This window comes from Artemia sp. Qi Xiang Cuo, chromosome 1 (assembly GCF_049724085.1).
Source record: "Artemia sp. Qi Xiang Cuo chromosome 1, ASM4972408v1, whole genome shotgun sequence".
NCBI lineage: Eukaryota > Metazoa > Arthropoda > Branchiopoda > Anostraca > Artemiidae > Artemia > Artemia sp. Qi Xiang Cuo.
This window is the reverse complement of record NC_142794.1, coordinates 28,884,579-28,902,597: the sequence shown is the minus strand read 5'-3', so window position 1 is coordinate 28,902,597 and position 18,019 is coordinate 28,884,579. Positions and strand designations below refer to the sequence as shown.

The 18,019-nt window shown below is 35.4% G+C and overlaps 1 protein-coding gene across 3 annotated transcripts in view; it reads left to right on the top strand.

Moving 5' to 3' along the window:
• Positions 1-18,019, top strand: part of Ssdp (Sequence-specific single-stranded DNA-binding protein) — a 65,786-nt gene that overhangs the window by 15,442 nt on the left and 32,325 nt on the right. Inside the window, exons 3-6 of one of the 3 annotated variants that reach the window (XM_089097654.1) lie at positions 588-649; positions 6,421-6,505; positions 10,584-10,625; positions 16,209-16,295. In XM_089097654.1, coding sequence (XP_088953780.1) covers positions 588-649; positions 6,421-6,505; positions 10,584-10,625; positions 16,209-16,295 — 276 coding nt within the window. The remainder of the gene's footprint in view (positions 1-587; positions 650-6,420; positions 6,506-10,583; positions 10,626-16,208; positions 16,296-18,019) is intronic. The other 2 variants (XM_089097701.1, XM_089097732.1) reach the window with 2 other exon arrangements.

Here is an 18,019-nt window from a genome sequence, read left to right as displayed (position 1 = left end):
TCTCTGAATTATCTCTAAATTAGCACATTCACAAACATTGGAATTAATACATTATTAATGACCTTTTTTCTGACATCCCTTGATTTGTTTACCATTTTCTTTTATTAAAAAAAGAAAAAAAGTAATACTTTGAAGGCATATTGCACGTGATTTGTTTTTTTTACAGTTAATTTGATATTGTATTATTGGTAAGACAAACTGAATTGATCACTATTAATGTTGAATTTCTAATAAAAATTCGCTGAATGTCTAAAAGCTGCCTTACTATTCCATTCCAAGTTGTGTTGTTGAGTTTAAGAACTTAATTTGTAAAGTCCACTAACAAAAACAAACTTAATTCAACCACATGTTGAGTATCTGTTAAGTATAGCCCAGGAATTTTGTTGCCTTGGTGTTATCACAAATATGCTGAATAAACGAGTGACATCCGCATATTACCAGATAACCCCTTTTCAGTTGACTCGAATTTGCAGATTCATTTTTCTTCTTCACTTTAACTTCAAATTGTGGTTTTGCTCTTATAATTTTTCAGCTGTAAAGCTACTACGTATCCGTAAAAACTATCTTCTTATCATTTGTATTTCCAGATTCGTTGGGAAAAAAACATCACATTAGGAGAACCTCCTGGATTTCTGCATTCGTGGTGGTGGTAAGTTGGCTCTAACTATAATTAAATATCTCTTGTTTATGGCCCCCATGATGTCAAACAGATCTTTCCTTTAAGTGGGGCGCAATTTCTAGCAAAACGTCTAGGTTTGACGCAAAATTGTTTCTGGCTGTAGATAAGAATTCATATCCTCATTGTAAAGATTTTGTTAGAAATGAGTTATAATTGGATACAATGATGAAAAAGATAGTCAAACTATTTGAAAGAAGCTGAATACTAAATAGATGGGAATTTTAGAACAAAAAAAAGTTCTGATCTTAGAAAGTGCTTTGTTTTTAATATTATACTGTATAAACAAATTTCTGTCAACAAATAATTAAAACTTAAACAAGTAGAAGTTGCTGCACATTTTGTAATTAGAATATAAGGTGCCTTCGCTTAATGCATTAAATAATTGGATGTATGGTAAACCATTTTAATTTATCAGTCAAATCTATCCCACTTTTATGTTTTAATCTGAGTGTTTTAAAGGGAAAATCTAATAAACGTTCAACTGGGGATAAATCCATTTATTTATACAGTGAAAACAGGTACAGAAGTCTAGATATTTTGATCACATATACAGCTGTTGACGGTTGCTGTATATGTGATGGAAATATCTAGGCTTTTGTACCTGTTTTCACTGTCTAAATAAATGTATTTGTCACCATTTGAACGTTTATTTATGAAAAAAGAATACCTAAATTAAGGTGCTACGTCGAAAATAAGGGAAAAACTATATCCCAGTAGGCTTGGGGGGGGGGGTGATTGGGGTGGCATCCTCCCATGCATGACATGATTTATTTATTACAAGATTTGACATCAGTGTAGGGAGAGGGAGCTATTCCAAACGAGGCAGAACGGATGGTACTTGTCTAGAATCCAGTAGTCACGAGAGAAAGACCGCGACGCTAATTGAAAAACAGGTTTTCTCTGCCTTTGAGGTGTTGCTCACTCTGTGACAAAGATTTAGGATTTTGGGGTTGAAGGGGCAAAAAAGGTACATAGGTTAGGTTTGGTTATGTTAGGTTAGGTTACGTATTTAATATATGCTATGCTTTACCCTAATCCCCCCCCCCCTAACGTTTAAATATATAGCCTAAATTTCTTTCTGATCTATTATATTTTTTTTCTATTTTGTTTTATTTCATTAGCATTAACGAAACTTCACTTCTCGCGTGACTACTTGATTCTAGACGAGTAACAAATGGACAAAATGTATTTTATTGCTACGAAATATTTAACCTAGTTATTTCAAAAACACTAACGCTAAGGTTTTTGACTATATTAAGCATAAATGGGCACCTTATTTACTTGAGGGAAGAAAGGTAATGTTGAAATATCGTCAACCGGGGTGACTTTTACATGGTTTTCAACTTTAAAGCCCTCTAGGAATTAGCCCTCTAGGTCAAAAAAATTTGGAACTAGCGCAAAAAGTGCGACTTGCTACGAGGTGGCAGCCTGAGACGCTTAATATTGCATCTCTGACGCAACTACTTCATTTTTAACGGTAATGTCGATTATCAAAGTCACCCGGCTGTGGGGTTACTTTGACACATCAGCTTTAAGACCGTCAGATTTGCGATAAAATTCGTTCATTGGTATCAAATGTATCAAAAGCGATAAAAACATCAGTTATTACAAAAATCATGGAAAAAACTAAAAACACAGCCTTCAAAACTGATCAAACCAGTTGCTTCAGTAAAAGAATAACCCTAGGGGATCATAAAACCGGACCCATCTACCCCCAAAACCAACTTCTTAGAGACTCTCGAGGTGCCACCGACCTCAGAAGGCTTTAGCAGCACCATTGCTACCTGGCTTGTGTAGACAGAGCTTGTTTCTTCTGTCAGCACGAACTTGTAGCTCGAAGAAGCCACATGCTTTAGAAATGTAATTTCCAGCTCGATGTCGATTCCAGCGTTTTTATTTTCATCTCGCTTAGATCAAATTGTCTGTGAACTCTAGCTACGTATTGTAATATGGACTTCTTTCCAGCCAAATTGATCACAACATAGTCCCCCACCGTAGCCTGACACCTGTCTGCCAGGGTCTTCTGTAGGTTTCATTCTGATATCAGAGTCCGAACTATCGTCAAACTGTGGGTCCTCTGGTTAACTGTCAGAACTGACATCATATTGAACAAACGGTGGGGATTTTCTCTTCAAACTCTTCGACTTCTTATTTCTGGCACTTTAATTTACGTCAAGAACAATATCATCCGAGTCAGAACCACCGCTGTCTGGCAATAGTCGTCTGCTTCCCTTTCTTTTTTTCGCTCCTCTTGGCTGTGACATTTGTAACGTCTTCAAACGAGATGCTTTTTTCTGGTGTAATTTTCAATCTTCGACGCCGACGCTGTGGAATGATATCATCTTTCCCTTAGCGCAAGCATCTCTTTAACTGCTTGTCCGACAGTTTCGACAGCGTTGCTTGTAGTTGAGACTTCTCTAGGTATTTTAGCAATGATGGCATCTGTGTTTATGGGAAATACTGAACAACCTTGAATCTGTTTTTTATAGTCTCTGCAGATGTTTCCCCCATCTCATTCCATAGTCGAACGATTAGGTTCTTAAAAGTGCTCTTTGAAAACTGCTGACTCATTTGGATAGCGCGTCTTATATTCTGTTAGAACCTTCCGCGTTTCATTTTGATAACTCTCAAAGTCACCCCCAAAATACCCTTTTCCAAGGGGTGATTTTGACAACTCACCAATCTCCTTCCGTTTTAAGGTAAATACCTAAATACTTACTGGGGGGCTTTCTGATCATATTTACAAGCCTACTAATGCCACACGACAAAAAAGCAGTCACCTGTTCTTTCGTGGTCAGACAAATTTTCAGTACCCCTAAACGTACTGAAAAGTACTTATTTTACACAACCAGTTAAGAAACAGACTCTCTTTACTCGATGGACGCCATTTGTACACTGACTGACGAAGATAATCTAAAGAACCATCTAGAATTTTATCAGATTTTTTCGTCACACCGCTTGTCGTTAAAAGTCAAAAGAAACATTTTTCCATGGTTCTGTCAATGTCACCCCTGATTATCAATCTCACCCCGGTTGACGGTACTAAATTCAGATCTTCCTCAGGTATATCAACCTTAATTAAGCCACTTCATAAGAAAGGTGATAGAAGTGAGTGTGGTAATTATCGAGGCATTAGTCTGGTCTCTGTTGGTAGTAAATTACTTAGTAATATGATACTTTTTGGACTGAGAGATGCCGTAGACAAAGTTTTAAGAGAAGAACAGTGCGGTGTTAGAAAAGGTAGAGGATTGTGTCGACCAAATTTTCACTCTTAGGCTAATAATTGAGAAGTGCCTGAGTTTTCAAACTCCTTTGGTCCTCAGTTTTATAGATTATGAGCAAGCGTTCGATTCTGTTGATAGAAGAGTTTTAGTAAAGGTTTTATCCTTGTCTGGTATACCAGACAAATACATTCAAGTGATTAGTGCTATGTAGGAGAACAACACTGCTGTGGTTAAGGTAGGAAATGAGGTTAGCAGCTGGTTTTGTATTAAATCAGGAGTTAAGCAGGGTTGTGTTCTATTCCCCCTTATACGGATCATTTTGATGGATTTTTTCTTAAGGAGCACAGGAAAGGTAATGCGAGACAACGGAATCAAATGGGAAGAAAAAAATCTCATGAACTTATATTACGCTGATGATTTAAGCATCCTAGATGAAAATGTGAGCAAAGTAAATAAAGTTTTAGAAGTTTTGCGAGTTCCGGGTGCTAGAATAGATTTGAAAATAAATGTTAAGAAGACTAAGTCACTAAGGCGAGATGAAAAAGGACATTGGGTAATGAAAAGATTGATCAGGTGGGCAGCTTCATTTACCTTGGTAGTATTATTAGTAAAGATGGAGGGAGCAGTGAAGATGTTGAAAGTAGAATAGCCAAGGCTTAGGGTGTTTTTTCACAGTTAAAAAAAATTTGGAAGAATACAAAGATAAGTCTGCAAACCAAGATTAGTATTTTAGAAGCTACAGTGATGACAGTGGTCCAATATGGCTCTGAAGCATGGACACTCCAAAAAGCGGATGAAGATTTTCTAGATGTTTTCCAGAGAAAGTGCTTAAGGATTGTTCTGGGTACCTGGATTGTTCTGACTGACCGTATTTCAAACAATAGGCTATACAAAGGTTGAGGTGGCTAGGGCACGTTGTACGGATGAAGAATGACAGATTGCCGAAGAATGTTCTTTTCGGCCAACCGTCAAGGGCTAAACGGAAAGCAGGTCGTCCTCGTCTGGGGTGGGAGGACGTCATAAAGAAGGATTTAGAGGAAATAGGAACTTCGTGGGTCGGTGTAAAAGGAGGCTTTGAATAGATTGAGGTGGAGGAGGAGCGTGCCTAGCTGTATTGGTCTCAGGCGGTTTGGTGCTGCGGTGAGTTGTTAGTAGTAGTAGTAGTATCTCAACTTGTCATGAAAAAATACATCTCTTGCTACTTCTTTACAGAGAATTCACCATAGCATATTAATTCTGTATTATTTCTTAATCACAAAATAAAGCTTTTTTTTCTACTAGGAAATTCACCAAAAGCAAAATATCTAGGACTCTGATCGATCTGCCTTTCATCTTTTGTACTCCAACCTTTGGCTTCTTTGAAGCCTTTCCTTTGAGCTTACACTTCAAGCACTTTCTTTTCGGAAAGATCCTTTAGATCTGCTTTGGTTTCTGGTGCTGCCCAGTTGATGCACAATTTTACCTTTAGGATATAGCCTCGCAGCTTCTGGCGTCTTCGGACTTGAGCTTCACTCAATACCATTGCTCTCCTCATTTCACGAATAATAATTGATAATAAAGCAATAAAACCTTATGGCCTTTACTATAGGCAACGCTATAGCGTTGCCTCTGACATAACTGTACTTCTTCTTGGGCTGCTGGCATTTTACCTCGTGGTAAACGTTCCTTTATTGTTCAGCTCTGTCATTTTATGCTTGCTGGGAGGAAATGAGCTTCTGGAAAAAATACCAGCTTCTGGATTAAACCATCTACTATGGTTCTTGAAAAACTTGCAGTTCTCCTCTGAAGAATCAAGTTTTGAGTAAATATCGGGTTTGAAAGTTTTGCAACTTCTTTGTCCAGGTTTTACCGAAAACAAAAATCAAAATGATCTTTGACAGTGCGTTTCAAAGGACTCCAACCAGACACATCCTGTTGTTGAAGGAGATGGGAATAAACGAAGTTGCAATTATAGAAGATGGATCCCTTTTTATTTGCAGAAATGGATGATTTGAACAGAAATGGTTCACAACTTGATCATTAAGTCCAGTCAGCCTTTCTTGGTTTTCATACTAGGTACCTGTTGCCAGGGCCGCATCCAGGACTTTTATGGGGGGGGGGGTACAAAAAACTTAAAAGTATCAGACATTTTTTATGTTGATTTTTTTTTTACCTTTTTACGAGTCAGACAAAAATTTCGGGGGGCTGGGTTTCAAAGTCCCAACCCCTCTCTTGGATATGACCTTGCCTATTTCTTTAAATTCATACTGCAAAATAGTTTTCAAGTAGTTAGTTAATCTTTTGTGCTTTCTGTGTAGCTATTCGTGTGCATGGGTCTGGTCCTTAGGGGTACTTTAACCCCCTCTCCGAAAAAATTAATTCTCCTGACGTTTTTTTTTTTGGACTAGAATTAGAGATACCATTCCTTCTCTGTTTGGGTTTGCATTCATTTGTGTAAATAGATCTTTAGCAGCAAGATTGCTGGAGGCTCCAATCAGAATTAATCACGATTGAAAAATTAATGTTTTATTTTTTCAGCGTTTTTTGGGATTTATATTGCGCTGCACCAGAGCGGCGGGAAACCTGTGAGCATTCAAGTGAAGCCAAAGCTTTCCATGACTATGTAAGTTGTTCTACAAAGTTTTTTCTTTTTTGTAGTTTGAAGTATATGGCAAAATGTTAAACGCTGAAAACTGCTTTCTTAAATATTATGGATGCTTTTTTACTCTTCTTCTACAGGCTATCCTTTTGGTTCAGGGTCAGTCTTTGATAGTTTATCGTTCAAAATGTTGGATAGAAATGCCCCCCCCCCCACCAGGGATGGATCCAGGATTTTTTTTAGGGGAGGGAGTCAAAATTGGTTTATCCAATAAAAAAAAATTTAGGGGGGGGGGCGCAAAATAGGTTGATCCGATAAACTTGCGTTTGGAACAAGTTTAATTAACGCAAACTTTAGTTAATCAAGTAAATTACACTACTTTAGACTACCCTAGGGGGGCGCCCCCCTTGACCTCCCCCCCGGGATCCGCCACTGCCCCCGCCTTCATGTATGTGATATGCTTTAAAATGAAACGAAATTAATATTATGTTTTCGCTTCCTACCATCAAAAGTGACTGCTTACTTTATATCTAGGGTAGGGCCAGGGCCATATCCAGGATTTTTGTTCGGGGGGGGGGGGGCACAAAAAAGTTTAAAAACGCATGAAATATATGTTTATATGTATTTTTGTTACGTTTTTACGAGCCGGAAATGAATTTTTGGGGGCAGGGTTCAAACCCCCGTCCTCACCTTTAAAAAGGGCAAAAATTAAAACCATAATAATTTTTACAAAAAAAGGAAAGAATCTAATATCAAATAGAATAAAGGGAAAACTACTACTACTAACAATTCTACATCAAGCAGCTTGTGGCCTGAGGGAATTTTCCGGGGGGGGGGGGGATTTACCCTAAAAATCATATAAAAATGCAGGACAGTTATTAAATTGTAAGGTATCAACAAAACCCCTAGGAAAATCATTCAAAGTCAAACTCCCAAATTGCAGTGCATTCTGTTATTAATTCCACTGTTTTCTAGCCTTTACTTTCCTTGTAATAATTAAAGAGAACCGAAAATGAACCATTACAACTGTTCAGACATGAAAGTAAAAATCAAGACCTAACCTTCTGAATACCAATACAATTATCCAACATGACAAGGGCTGCGAAATCCCTAAATCGGCAGCTCTTTCTCCTGAAAGTTTACATATTCTGTATTGGAAACGTGAATGAATACTACTACTACTGCTAACAACTTTACGGAGCACCAAGCTACCTAAGGCTGACACAGCTACGCACGCTCCTCCTCCATCTTAATCTATTCAAAGCTTCCTCTTCACACCCTCCCAGGAGGGTGTGAAGTTTTCATTTCCCTAAAATCTTTCCTTTGGAGAAACTCCTAATCCGTTCGGGGACGACCTGCTTTTCGTTTGGCTCTAGACGATTGACCGACAAAGGTAATCCTTCTTCTGCTGAAGGTGTCTTAGCCACCTTTATCTTATTATAGCCATAGAAAGCGGGATTGAACCATAATTTTCGTAAAGCTTACTGTTTGAGATACGGTCAGTCAGTTGGGTACTCAATAAAAGGAAAAACCAGATCAAAATCTGGTTTTTGTCTTTTTATTTATTTTTCTTTCTTAAAAAAAAAAAATTATTTTATAAGTTCTTTCCCTCTTTTAACGTGAAGAACGTCTTGTTGTAGACAGGCGAAATATTGGTTTCATTATTCTTCCACTTCTTTTTATTCTTACTGGCTATAGACCCTTTGAAGATTGACTTCTTTAGTTTTTATGGTTATTTTCTTGATTTGTTTTAATATAATTTATATAGATTAACAGGCTAGTTTTTGTTTATGACAGAATGGTTAATCTACTAGGGGCAATTTTGAGGAAAGCATTTTAAAAGTATGTGATAATGTGAAACTTAAGCATTTAGCAAAGTTCCAAATTAGTATCATATAAAATTAATAGCGTCTCCAGTGCACTAAACTCGTGAATGTGTGCTAATTTCCAAGTTTAAATTTATTAATAATTAATTACTATATAAAAAAAATATGTAACAAAATATTTTCTCCTTAAGACCAAATACATATTTTTTCGATCTTATTTTATGACTTTGCGACATTAATATGTTATTGATTTTTTCTCTATGGTTCGCAACACTTAAAAAAGGGGTAATGTGTGTTTGTAAATGTCCAAAATAAGGTTAGGAGTTAAGGCATACAGGTGCCAACTTCAGAACTTTGAAGTTATTTTTCATGCTATAAGTAATTGATCGCCTGACTTTTACTTTCTTTTTCATAAACAAACCTCCGGCGTCTAGGGCCCTTTAGCTGATGCGTAGATAACTATCTGGCTGACACGGGTCTTAAGTATGGAGTAATTAGCTGTTTTTTTAGCGTTGCAATTTTTTTTTGTATAGTTTGCAAAAGGAACAGTAACAACTAAACAGATTAGATACTTGAAAAAAGTAATATGGTGGTTTGTGTTGTTGACATCAATGATGAATTGGCTGTGGATGCACAATGTTTACTGGGGGGGGGGGGTCAGATGAAAGTTGTCTTTTGCCCTTCTTTCTATAAAGACCAAATTGTGTTTTTAGAAGTTTAAATTGTTTCTATTTTGACAGTAAGTTTCTGGTGGTAGCACCATTTTGTTTTATAGTTTTATTTCATCTTTGGGAAGAATTACTTTTTAAAGTCTGAAAAATACTATTCTAATGAGAATTTATGTTTATTAAAGACGTATTCAGGTGTTTTTAGGGGATCTTCTATTGGTTACTTCTTTGCTTATGTACTTTTTATTTTATAACTTCAGCAGTTTAAGATTCTTCTTCTTCATTTCTCAATATTTGAAACCTTACGTGGGTGTGTGTGTGTGTCTGTAAAGCATGATGAAGATATTCTGTTCATAGATGCACTCAGATACAGCTGGGGGAGGGGATTTCAGAAGGTACTTAGGGTGTCGTAAAAGCGGGGAAAATGATAATTTTCACTTTAAATATTCCAGTTTTCTGGGGTTCGTTCTTGGGGTCTATCTAGGGGGGGAGGAGGGTCATCCCTCTTGCGCAGATATGAATATAGCCTATTGTTAGAAGCTTCAATTTGATAATAACCTACCAGAAGAGAGAGAGAGAGACAGAATCTAAGAATATAGATTCGAAAAAGGTATCGAAGGATATTTGGGCTTGTGGTTCTTCTATCAGTGTTTCAGGGATATAAAGTTCAAATCAAACTGAAGTTTATGACGCTATTTTTGATTTATGGCTAGGTGTTGGAAGTTATTGCTTAGTAGAGTAAATTAAAAAGCTTTTGCTTAATGATATGTTTGGCTTCTTTTTCGTATTTCGCGCTGACTAAACTGAAATGATTAAACCGTTCAAAGCCTGTATTTTTCCAAGTTCTTCCAAATCCATTTTGAATTTTGAAACTACCATCTTTGCTATATATTCGCGACTTGTGCCAATGTGGTTATACAGAATACTGCATACCAAGTACTTGAAATAGATAAAAAAAAAACCCTTTAAAAATCTGAAAATTTTTTATATTATCAATATTTTTTGAATAAATGGGGTCTATCTTTACTACCTTAAATTTATGAAATCAAAATTCCAGATGTTTAGAAAGGGCGAACCCCCCTCCACTAAAAACAACAAAAATATCTCCCAAATCTAAAAATATGCGACCCGGGGCTACCGGGATTTCCCCCTAGAAAAATGAGAAAGATAGTACGAAAGTACGCACTTTAATTAAGAAATTGTTAGAAACAGATGTTGAATCTTACCTGTCTCCCTATCTTTGAATCCAAGTCCCCGGATCGGTCCTGAATATGGTGGTAATGTACATTAAGGGTCGGGATAAAGAGAGTACGAATCACCTTCTAAGAGACATCCACTGACCCCACCTCCCTCTACTGTAGAATTGTCGGGAAGATACGTGAGTATTTTGAAACCATCTTAGGTACTCAAACCTGAGGTGAAATTCAGACATTTGGTTGATAGTTGGTTGATGATTTGGTTTTCGATTTATCGTTTGTTCTTCAAAAAATAAAAACTGAAATAAAAACCATTTTTGACTGATTTGTATGTATTACGGTCGCCTCTTGTGTATTATTTTGTTCCTATGAAAAATATAGGGACACATTCTAATGTTTTGCTCATTCTTAGGGATTTATTAATTCCGGCTATGGTGTCAATGGGATTGCACATGTAAGTATCTCAGTTAAATGTCGCTTTATTAGGTGTTCGTTTTGTCTTTCTTAGGCTTAACCGCTAAAAAAACAAGTGGCATATTGAAAAACATAAGCATTATAACATAAAGCATTGACATATTAAAACATAATATAAAACATTAAAAACTACATTAATAAATTATTATTATCAATCTTATATTAGCGCGCAGTCGGATTATCTTTGTGGAACACGAAATAATAGTTATTTTAAGCATACCTAAGTTTAGTTTATTCTTGTTTAGCAGATTTTAACGTATAATTGATGAATTTTACAAGTGATTCCTTATCGAGTTTAGGGCTTTTGCTATAAAATTTGGTGTATTACTTCTCTATAGGGGCGGTGGGGTTTGTGGGGGGGGGGGGTCAGAAAGAAAGTAAATCCAAGATAGCCTGTCCAAAATAACCTTCTTTTTGTACGACAAGCTTTAGTGTCTCTTGTTACAACAGCAAAAAAAAGCTAATGACTTGATTTTTGCTTTTAGGTCCAAACATTGAATTTCGTATTTCAAAATTTTTTCTCGAAATCCCTTTGGACGGGAGGGGGTTTTGGCTGTTTTACCCATGTTCCGAGGATGAGGTCCCTGTGAAACGAAATTCCCCAAGAATACCAATAGCGTTTACTCAGGATTGAAGAGAGGAGAGGCTCCAATACAATCAGCCTCTAAATTAGAAAAAAAGTTTTTGTACAGATTTCACATTAAAGAACTTCCTGTCAGATTAGGCTGTTTATGATAAAAACAATATCGTTTGGGAAAGAATTTTTTTCTTTTATATTGCTAGTATTTCCGACAGAAAAAAAAATTCGAAAAGCTTTGGCAATGAAAAATTTCTTATAGTTTTCAGACTTAGCGTAAAAATTTGAAGAATCTGTACATATTTTGCATTTTTAAATTCAGCGTCGAAAGTTATATTAGAACCTGCACATACTTCGTATTGTAAAATTCAGGTTCAAAAGTTCTATTAGAACCTGCTATACATGAAAAATGGGTACTAAAAAGACTACCTTTTTGAGTTTAGTATAGAAATCTAAACTGCAAAACTTTTAAAACTGACTTCCGAAACGCTCAAATTTCGCAGAAAAGAAACACTTTCGACTTGATTTTTTTCTGGTTAAAACTTTCTACAAGTTACATATTTTAAATCCTGAAGTGAAAAAAAAAATTTGGCTCCGATGTAATAGTAGCGGTGACCACGTTTCAAATGATGCACTTTAAGTACAAAGGACATTAAAGGAAACCCCCCCCCCTCCCTAGACCTATTTTAGGGCTATTCATACCCGAAATCACGATTTTCTATATTTTACTTTTGGTTGGTTGAAAATTATGAAGTTTTTAGGACAGTACCCATTGCCATCAGTGTTACAACGTTGAAACATGAAAATAAATAAGCAAAAGTAGTCAGTTAAAGTTGACAACGCTGTTCGTGTCTAAGAAATCAAAAATTAACAAGCTCTTGATTCTCAAAGACAAATACACCCTCAAAAGAACGCTACATCTTCTTAAGCTCTTTGATGCAATGTGTGTTTAGCTTACTTTTTTGGTCCCTTCTATGACGAAAAACTATGCTACCGCGTATAGAATCTTTTTCTTTAGAAATTGAAGTTCCGATTTCTATAGATAGATATGGTTGTGAAAGTTTCTACTTGCCAATTCAAATAATCGCATTTAATTTTCTCTGTCCTTGGTACTTTTAACATTTGATACGTTTTGGAAATTTATATTCTACAATATGTAGCATGGTCACGATGCTACCTAGTTGATCCTCTCCATATACACCAAAGGTTTTAGATGCAGAGGTAGAACCGAAAACATGGATGTGGAATCGAAACACATTTTGATAGACAGAGTGCAAGGTTTTTGGCTTATTTGCCTCTTGTACGAGAACACTTTCATTTTTACTCCTCCAAATACCTAATTTTTACGATTTGCATTATAATGTCTTACGCTTTTTCACTAACATTACCTTTATTTTTTATTACGGGACTCCCAAGAATTCCCCAGTTTCCGAAATAAATTCCTGTGTAACTGCCTGATAGTTCAAAATTACATATTTTAATTATGTGCGCTATTTACCAAAGAAAAGACAATTTTTGACTGAATTGACGACGGTACTCCTGTACTAAACGGACTCTTTTATATAGTGCTTGTTTGGTTAATGCTAATGAAATAAAATAAAATAGGATGAATATGTAATAGTTTAGAAACAAATTTGGGCCATATATTTGCACATTAGGGTGTGTGTGTGTGTGTGTGTGTAAAGCATAGCATATATTATTACGTAAGCTAACCTAACCTAGGTACCCCCCCTAAATCCCAAAAAACAGCAGTTTAAATATCGTATACGCAATGAAAACCACGCTATACATTGTGTTACTCTATAGCGGTGTCTTGAATTATCCCGTCAAAAACGGGTTTTTCGTGACTGGTTTCCATTGCAATATATAAAAGAGTCCGTTTAGTACAGGAGTACCTTGACGACAAATTTGTTTAAGCTTGCTCATGGCTCCCCATTTCGTCTAAGTCAGAGGCCCTTGTTACGATCAATACATTTGAACATTACATGAGGTTGCTGTTTGTGGTATCTCCGGCATCACTTTTTATTCTGTCATTTTGGGCACAAATTCCAGCTAAGATTTTGCGTTGTGAAGGTTTATCATCTACTTAGTTTGAAGTCGTAAAATATATCAGCTAGTTTTTTGATAACTTTATTGTACTACCCAACGTAATACTTGTTCTGCTTCTAAAGTTTAAATTGAACCACATAATTCGAGCTGAATGGCTAAAATAGCACTAATCAGTGTTTGTATGACATGTTTTTCGTTTTTCATGTTAAGCTTTTAAAAAGTGTAAGTTCACCTAAGAAACAAGCTCTTAGCTTAATTTTTTTTTACTCGGTTGGTCAGACTATAGCCAAAATTTGCTTGGAAGCAAAATATGCGTTAATTTTTGCATAATGTCAGAAACAGGTTTGTACTGAATAAGTAGTCAACCCGTCAAACTAGTACTTCAAAAAAGAATAAAGAGAAACAATTGCTGATCCGACACTGAAAGAACCCGTCGACGGCTACGAAAAGGGTAGACTCAAGAATTTCTGTATTAATTGGCTCTATATTATCAAAAGGCTACTCATTTCATATCGATACCATTGGTTTGACATTTATTGTGGGGTATAAAATATTGTGAGGATATCCTTATCCTAATGAAGTTTTGTACCTGTTTAAAAATAATGTCTCCAATCGCAAAAATTTGGAGCACTGTTGTCACTTGAAATAATACTAAGAAAAAAAGTAAAAAAAGTGATACATTGGCAAATCAGGGTTTCCTTTATCCTGAAGAATGAAGAAGGGGACCCCTCAACAACTTATTTTGCTATATAATCCCTTAAGATTATTTTCAAACTGCATAAATCTTGTCTGTTGTGGTTATTTTCTTCTCTACGCGGGCATCCTGTCTACTGTGAAGCCGAATTCACAAATAACTTTTAGGCGATCCTTGTTTTAACACATTCATTAATATTTTAGCCTTACTACCTATCTACTTTGCCAATTTCTGATTATTGACATTTTTTGCTTGTTTATAAGAAATCAGTTACATACTTAAATTCCATTCGTATTTATTAATAGTCGACATGAAGTTACATTATAAGGAACCCTGACCATTCCACTAGACTCTAAAACGTGGCATCCACAGAGGATATCCCCTTGGTATATATTCAGTGACCAAATTGCGGACTTGATTCTTTTTTCTTTTTCTTTTTCTTTAGCTGAACTTCTTTTGATTAAAGATTTGTGACAAATGAGTATATTTTACGCTTACATGAATGATTTTTCCTTTGACTAAAAATCAAAGCACTGCCTAATGCGATAGTGTTTAAAACGCTAAAAGAAATATTGCTTTTAAATATGCCACTTGGCTGCATGCTGTCTGTAGATTTGCTGTACTAACAATATTGGCATGCTGTTGTTTCACTCAAGCTGACACGCAAGTTTGTTGAAATTGTTTCTTAGTTTTTTTGTTTCCGAGCTTTTGGGTTGTGAAGAAACAAAAGCTTTCTTTTATCTTGTCCAATGAACTGCAATGGCTCACACGATGTTTCCTGTAAATATTCTCTTTTAGACAAATAGTTACTAGGATTGTAATATTATAGTTTAGGTTATTTTTAATTAAAACAGTTTTTCTGCTCCTCATTGAAACAACTCTTGTTTTACTGGGAATGAGGTAGCAAAGCTGCGGCGTTGCGTATCAAAAGGCCATATCTCCATAATTTTAAATTTTCAGAAGAGCAGAAAAAAGCCTCACAACTGTTATATTTCTTCTCTGATAGCCGCAAAACAAAAACAGATTGATGTGTATTGATTTTACATACCGATCCGTTTTTGTTTCACGGTTATTGGAGGGGAAATAAAAAAGCTGTAAGGTTTTTTTGCACTTCTGAAAATTTACAGTTATGGAGATACGTCCTTTTGATACCCGACTGACGATATATTGCTGGTTGGAGACTACTGACTAAAACTATGAAATTCAAACCAACTTGGAGCTACATATAATTATGTCATAAACATGAAGTGAAAGCTATGGGCGAAACGGCAAACGAAGCAACAGCTGAGGCAACCCTACCAGAACTTACCAAAATTACCGAACTCCAAATTACCGAACTTTACCGAAGAACCAAAATTACTGAACTCCATTATAAATGATTTCAAACCTAATCACCTCATGATAATCTTTCCATTCGGAATAACGCAGTAAAAATACTTACAAGAAATGCCTCAATAAAACCGAATAAAAAATGAAATGTCCCCAGTGATTTTATGTCATTTTATATAAATTAATGGATTTTATCCAAATAATTTTTTGTTCAAATTGTTATTTGCGTCATCGCACCAACTGCTTTGCTACAACTCTGACATCTTTGCAGTTCCAAGCTCTCGATTGTATTTACTAGAAGTTACACGATTGTGCTTCGAGTCTGCATCCATTGTTGCAGCTGCGTTTACAAAAAACAATATATATATATATATATATATATATCTATATATATATATATATATATATATATATATATATATATATATATATATATATATATATATATATATATATATATATATATAAAAAGTGAAAAAACAAGATGAAAACAGCTTTCTATGGCATAATCTTTTTCTAGATTTTTTATTTTTATCATACAGATCCAGTTAGTTATTTCAACTAAAAGATATAATATAATTAAACAAATTTTAAATTTATTAGAAATAATGACCCTTCATCCCCAAAATATGAAAGTAACTAAACTATAAAATTTTCTTATCCCTTCTGACATTCTACTGTCAACAATATACCCTGGTTGTTGAAAAGAAAATACTTTTAAGGGTTTTCCAGCACAAACGACATATATGTTGGCTTAGAGCCGCAGTGGCATTCGCAACTACTAAAGACGATCCCCACCACATTTAGTAAGAAATCTGTGTATAAAACATAAACAGACATCCTTCTTCATGAGGTACATTTGCCTCGTAAGTAAACGCTATTAAATTTTTCTAAGAATTATTTATTTTTCTCAGAGCTCGGGCCCAGTTCCTAGCCCTTTGGGCCAGATGCCTTCATCTGAGAATATGTCTGGAGGCCCATTACCACATGGATTCTTTCCGGTAATAATGCTATTTGTTCTTAATTATTTGTTTTGATGTGGTGTTTATCTAGTAGTTTTACTTGTTTCTTGATTGAATAGTTAGCATTTGGGCCTGTTTTTCTAAATTCTGTTTCAGTGATCTTCTTTGTTTTCACGTCTGTTTCTTCCGCACCTTTTGTCTTTCTAAACTCTGTTTCAGTGATCCTTGTTTTCACGTCTGTTTCTTCCACACCTTTTTTATTATCCTTACTATTATCATTAGATTTCTGTACTCGCCAACTATCAAAAGGCCACAATCGCAAACTGGATCAATCATATCTCATTTCTAATAAGTAAAATGTACATGTTTTTTGTCAAAATTTATGCGTTTTCATTAGGACATTTTAGTGCGATTTAGTTAGAAATCTTTTGGTGCTACTTCGGCGATAAGCCACCGGTCTTAATTTATATAATTATGGTTAATTTATATATAATTAGGTTGTAAGGATATTCTGGGAAGATTAGGTAATTAATTCGTAAGATATTTGTAATTCGTATACTTAATTGTAATTCGTATACTTATTCGTATAATTAATTATTAATTCGTATACTTAATTTATATATAATTAGGTTGTAAGGATATTCTGGGAAGATTAGGTCATTAATTCGTAAGATATTTGCATACAGATATGATGATTCATTAGTAAAAACAAAACGAGTATGTTCTAACTGTATCTATTCTTGGTTTTATAATATTGGTCGATTTGACTTCCTCTCTCTTTCTATGTCTCTTTTCTTTCCATTTCCAGAATTTTTCGTAGGATTACGATAGGAAAAGATTATCCAAATGTTTTTGTTAATATTCCTATAAAATTGACTGAAGTTCACAATTATAGGCAGCTTTTAAAAATTCCTCTTATGTTAAGAACAATTTATTGAAAGAACAATTACATTCATTTATCCTTTTTTCGTACAAACTACGAAGCCTGTTTTACAACAGGCACAAAAACACCAGCGTATGCTCTTTTACGAAGATTGAAGAATACCCCCCCCCAAAAAAAAAAATCTCGAGTCGGATTCCCCTCTCTACCAAAAAACTGCCTGAAACTTCAGACTCTCCAAAACTACAACTTTGGATATACCTAAAATGGCCTAATGTCGATTTTTATACTACAACTACAACTTTTACTCAAAATATTCTCAGTATTTTACTTTCTAACGATTTAGAAAAAGGCCAACGCTCAGCTTGAACCCACGAACACGAGGTTGGAAGTAGGATGCTCTACTTACTCTCCGCCAATTAGCTAGCCGGGCTTGCTTGTGTTTACATCTTTGCCGTATTTATATATATATGGCAAACATGCCGCCACCTGAAAGCGGTTTTGTCGAATCTGTTTTTCCAAAAACGGGAGAAAAACGAGTTTGAAATTTTGACATTTATATCTCAGAGTCCGCTATAGCTAGAGCGTCGATTTTTGTTTCAAAATTAAGAAGAAAAATCGCTTATATTGCTGTGCTTGTTTTATTTACCTAATATGAGCCTTTCCTGGGAATGAATATCAGTTTCGGCAAAACCGCCCGAAAATTCCGGAACATAGGTAAGATATGGCAAAATGGAATTGGCTCAGCATGAATTAGAAATGCGACTTTCGGCAAAACGTACTTCATCTGATAAACAAATTTGAATTTTGATAATTAACGGGATAATTAACAATTTCTGGTTTAAACCTTCGGAGCATTAACGGCAGAGGCTGCTTCGGGACA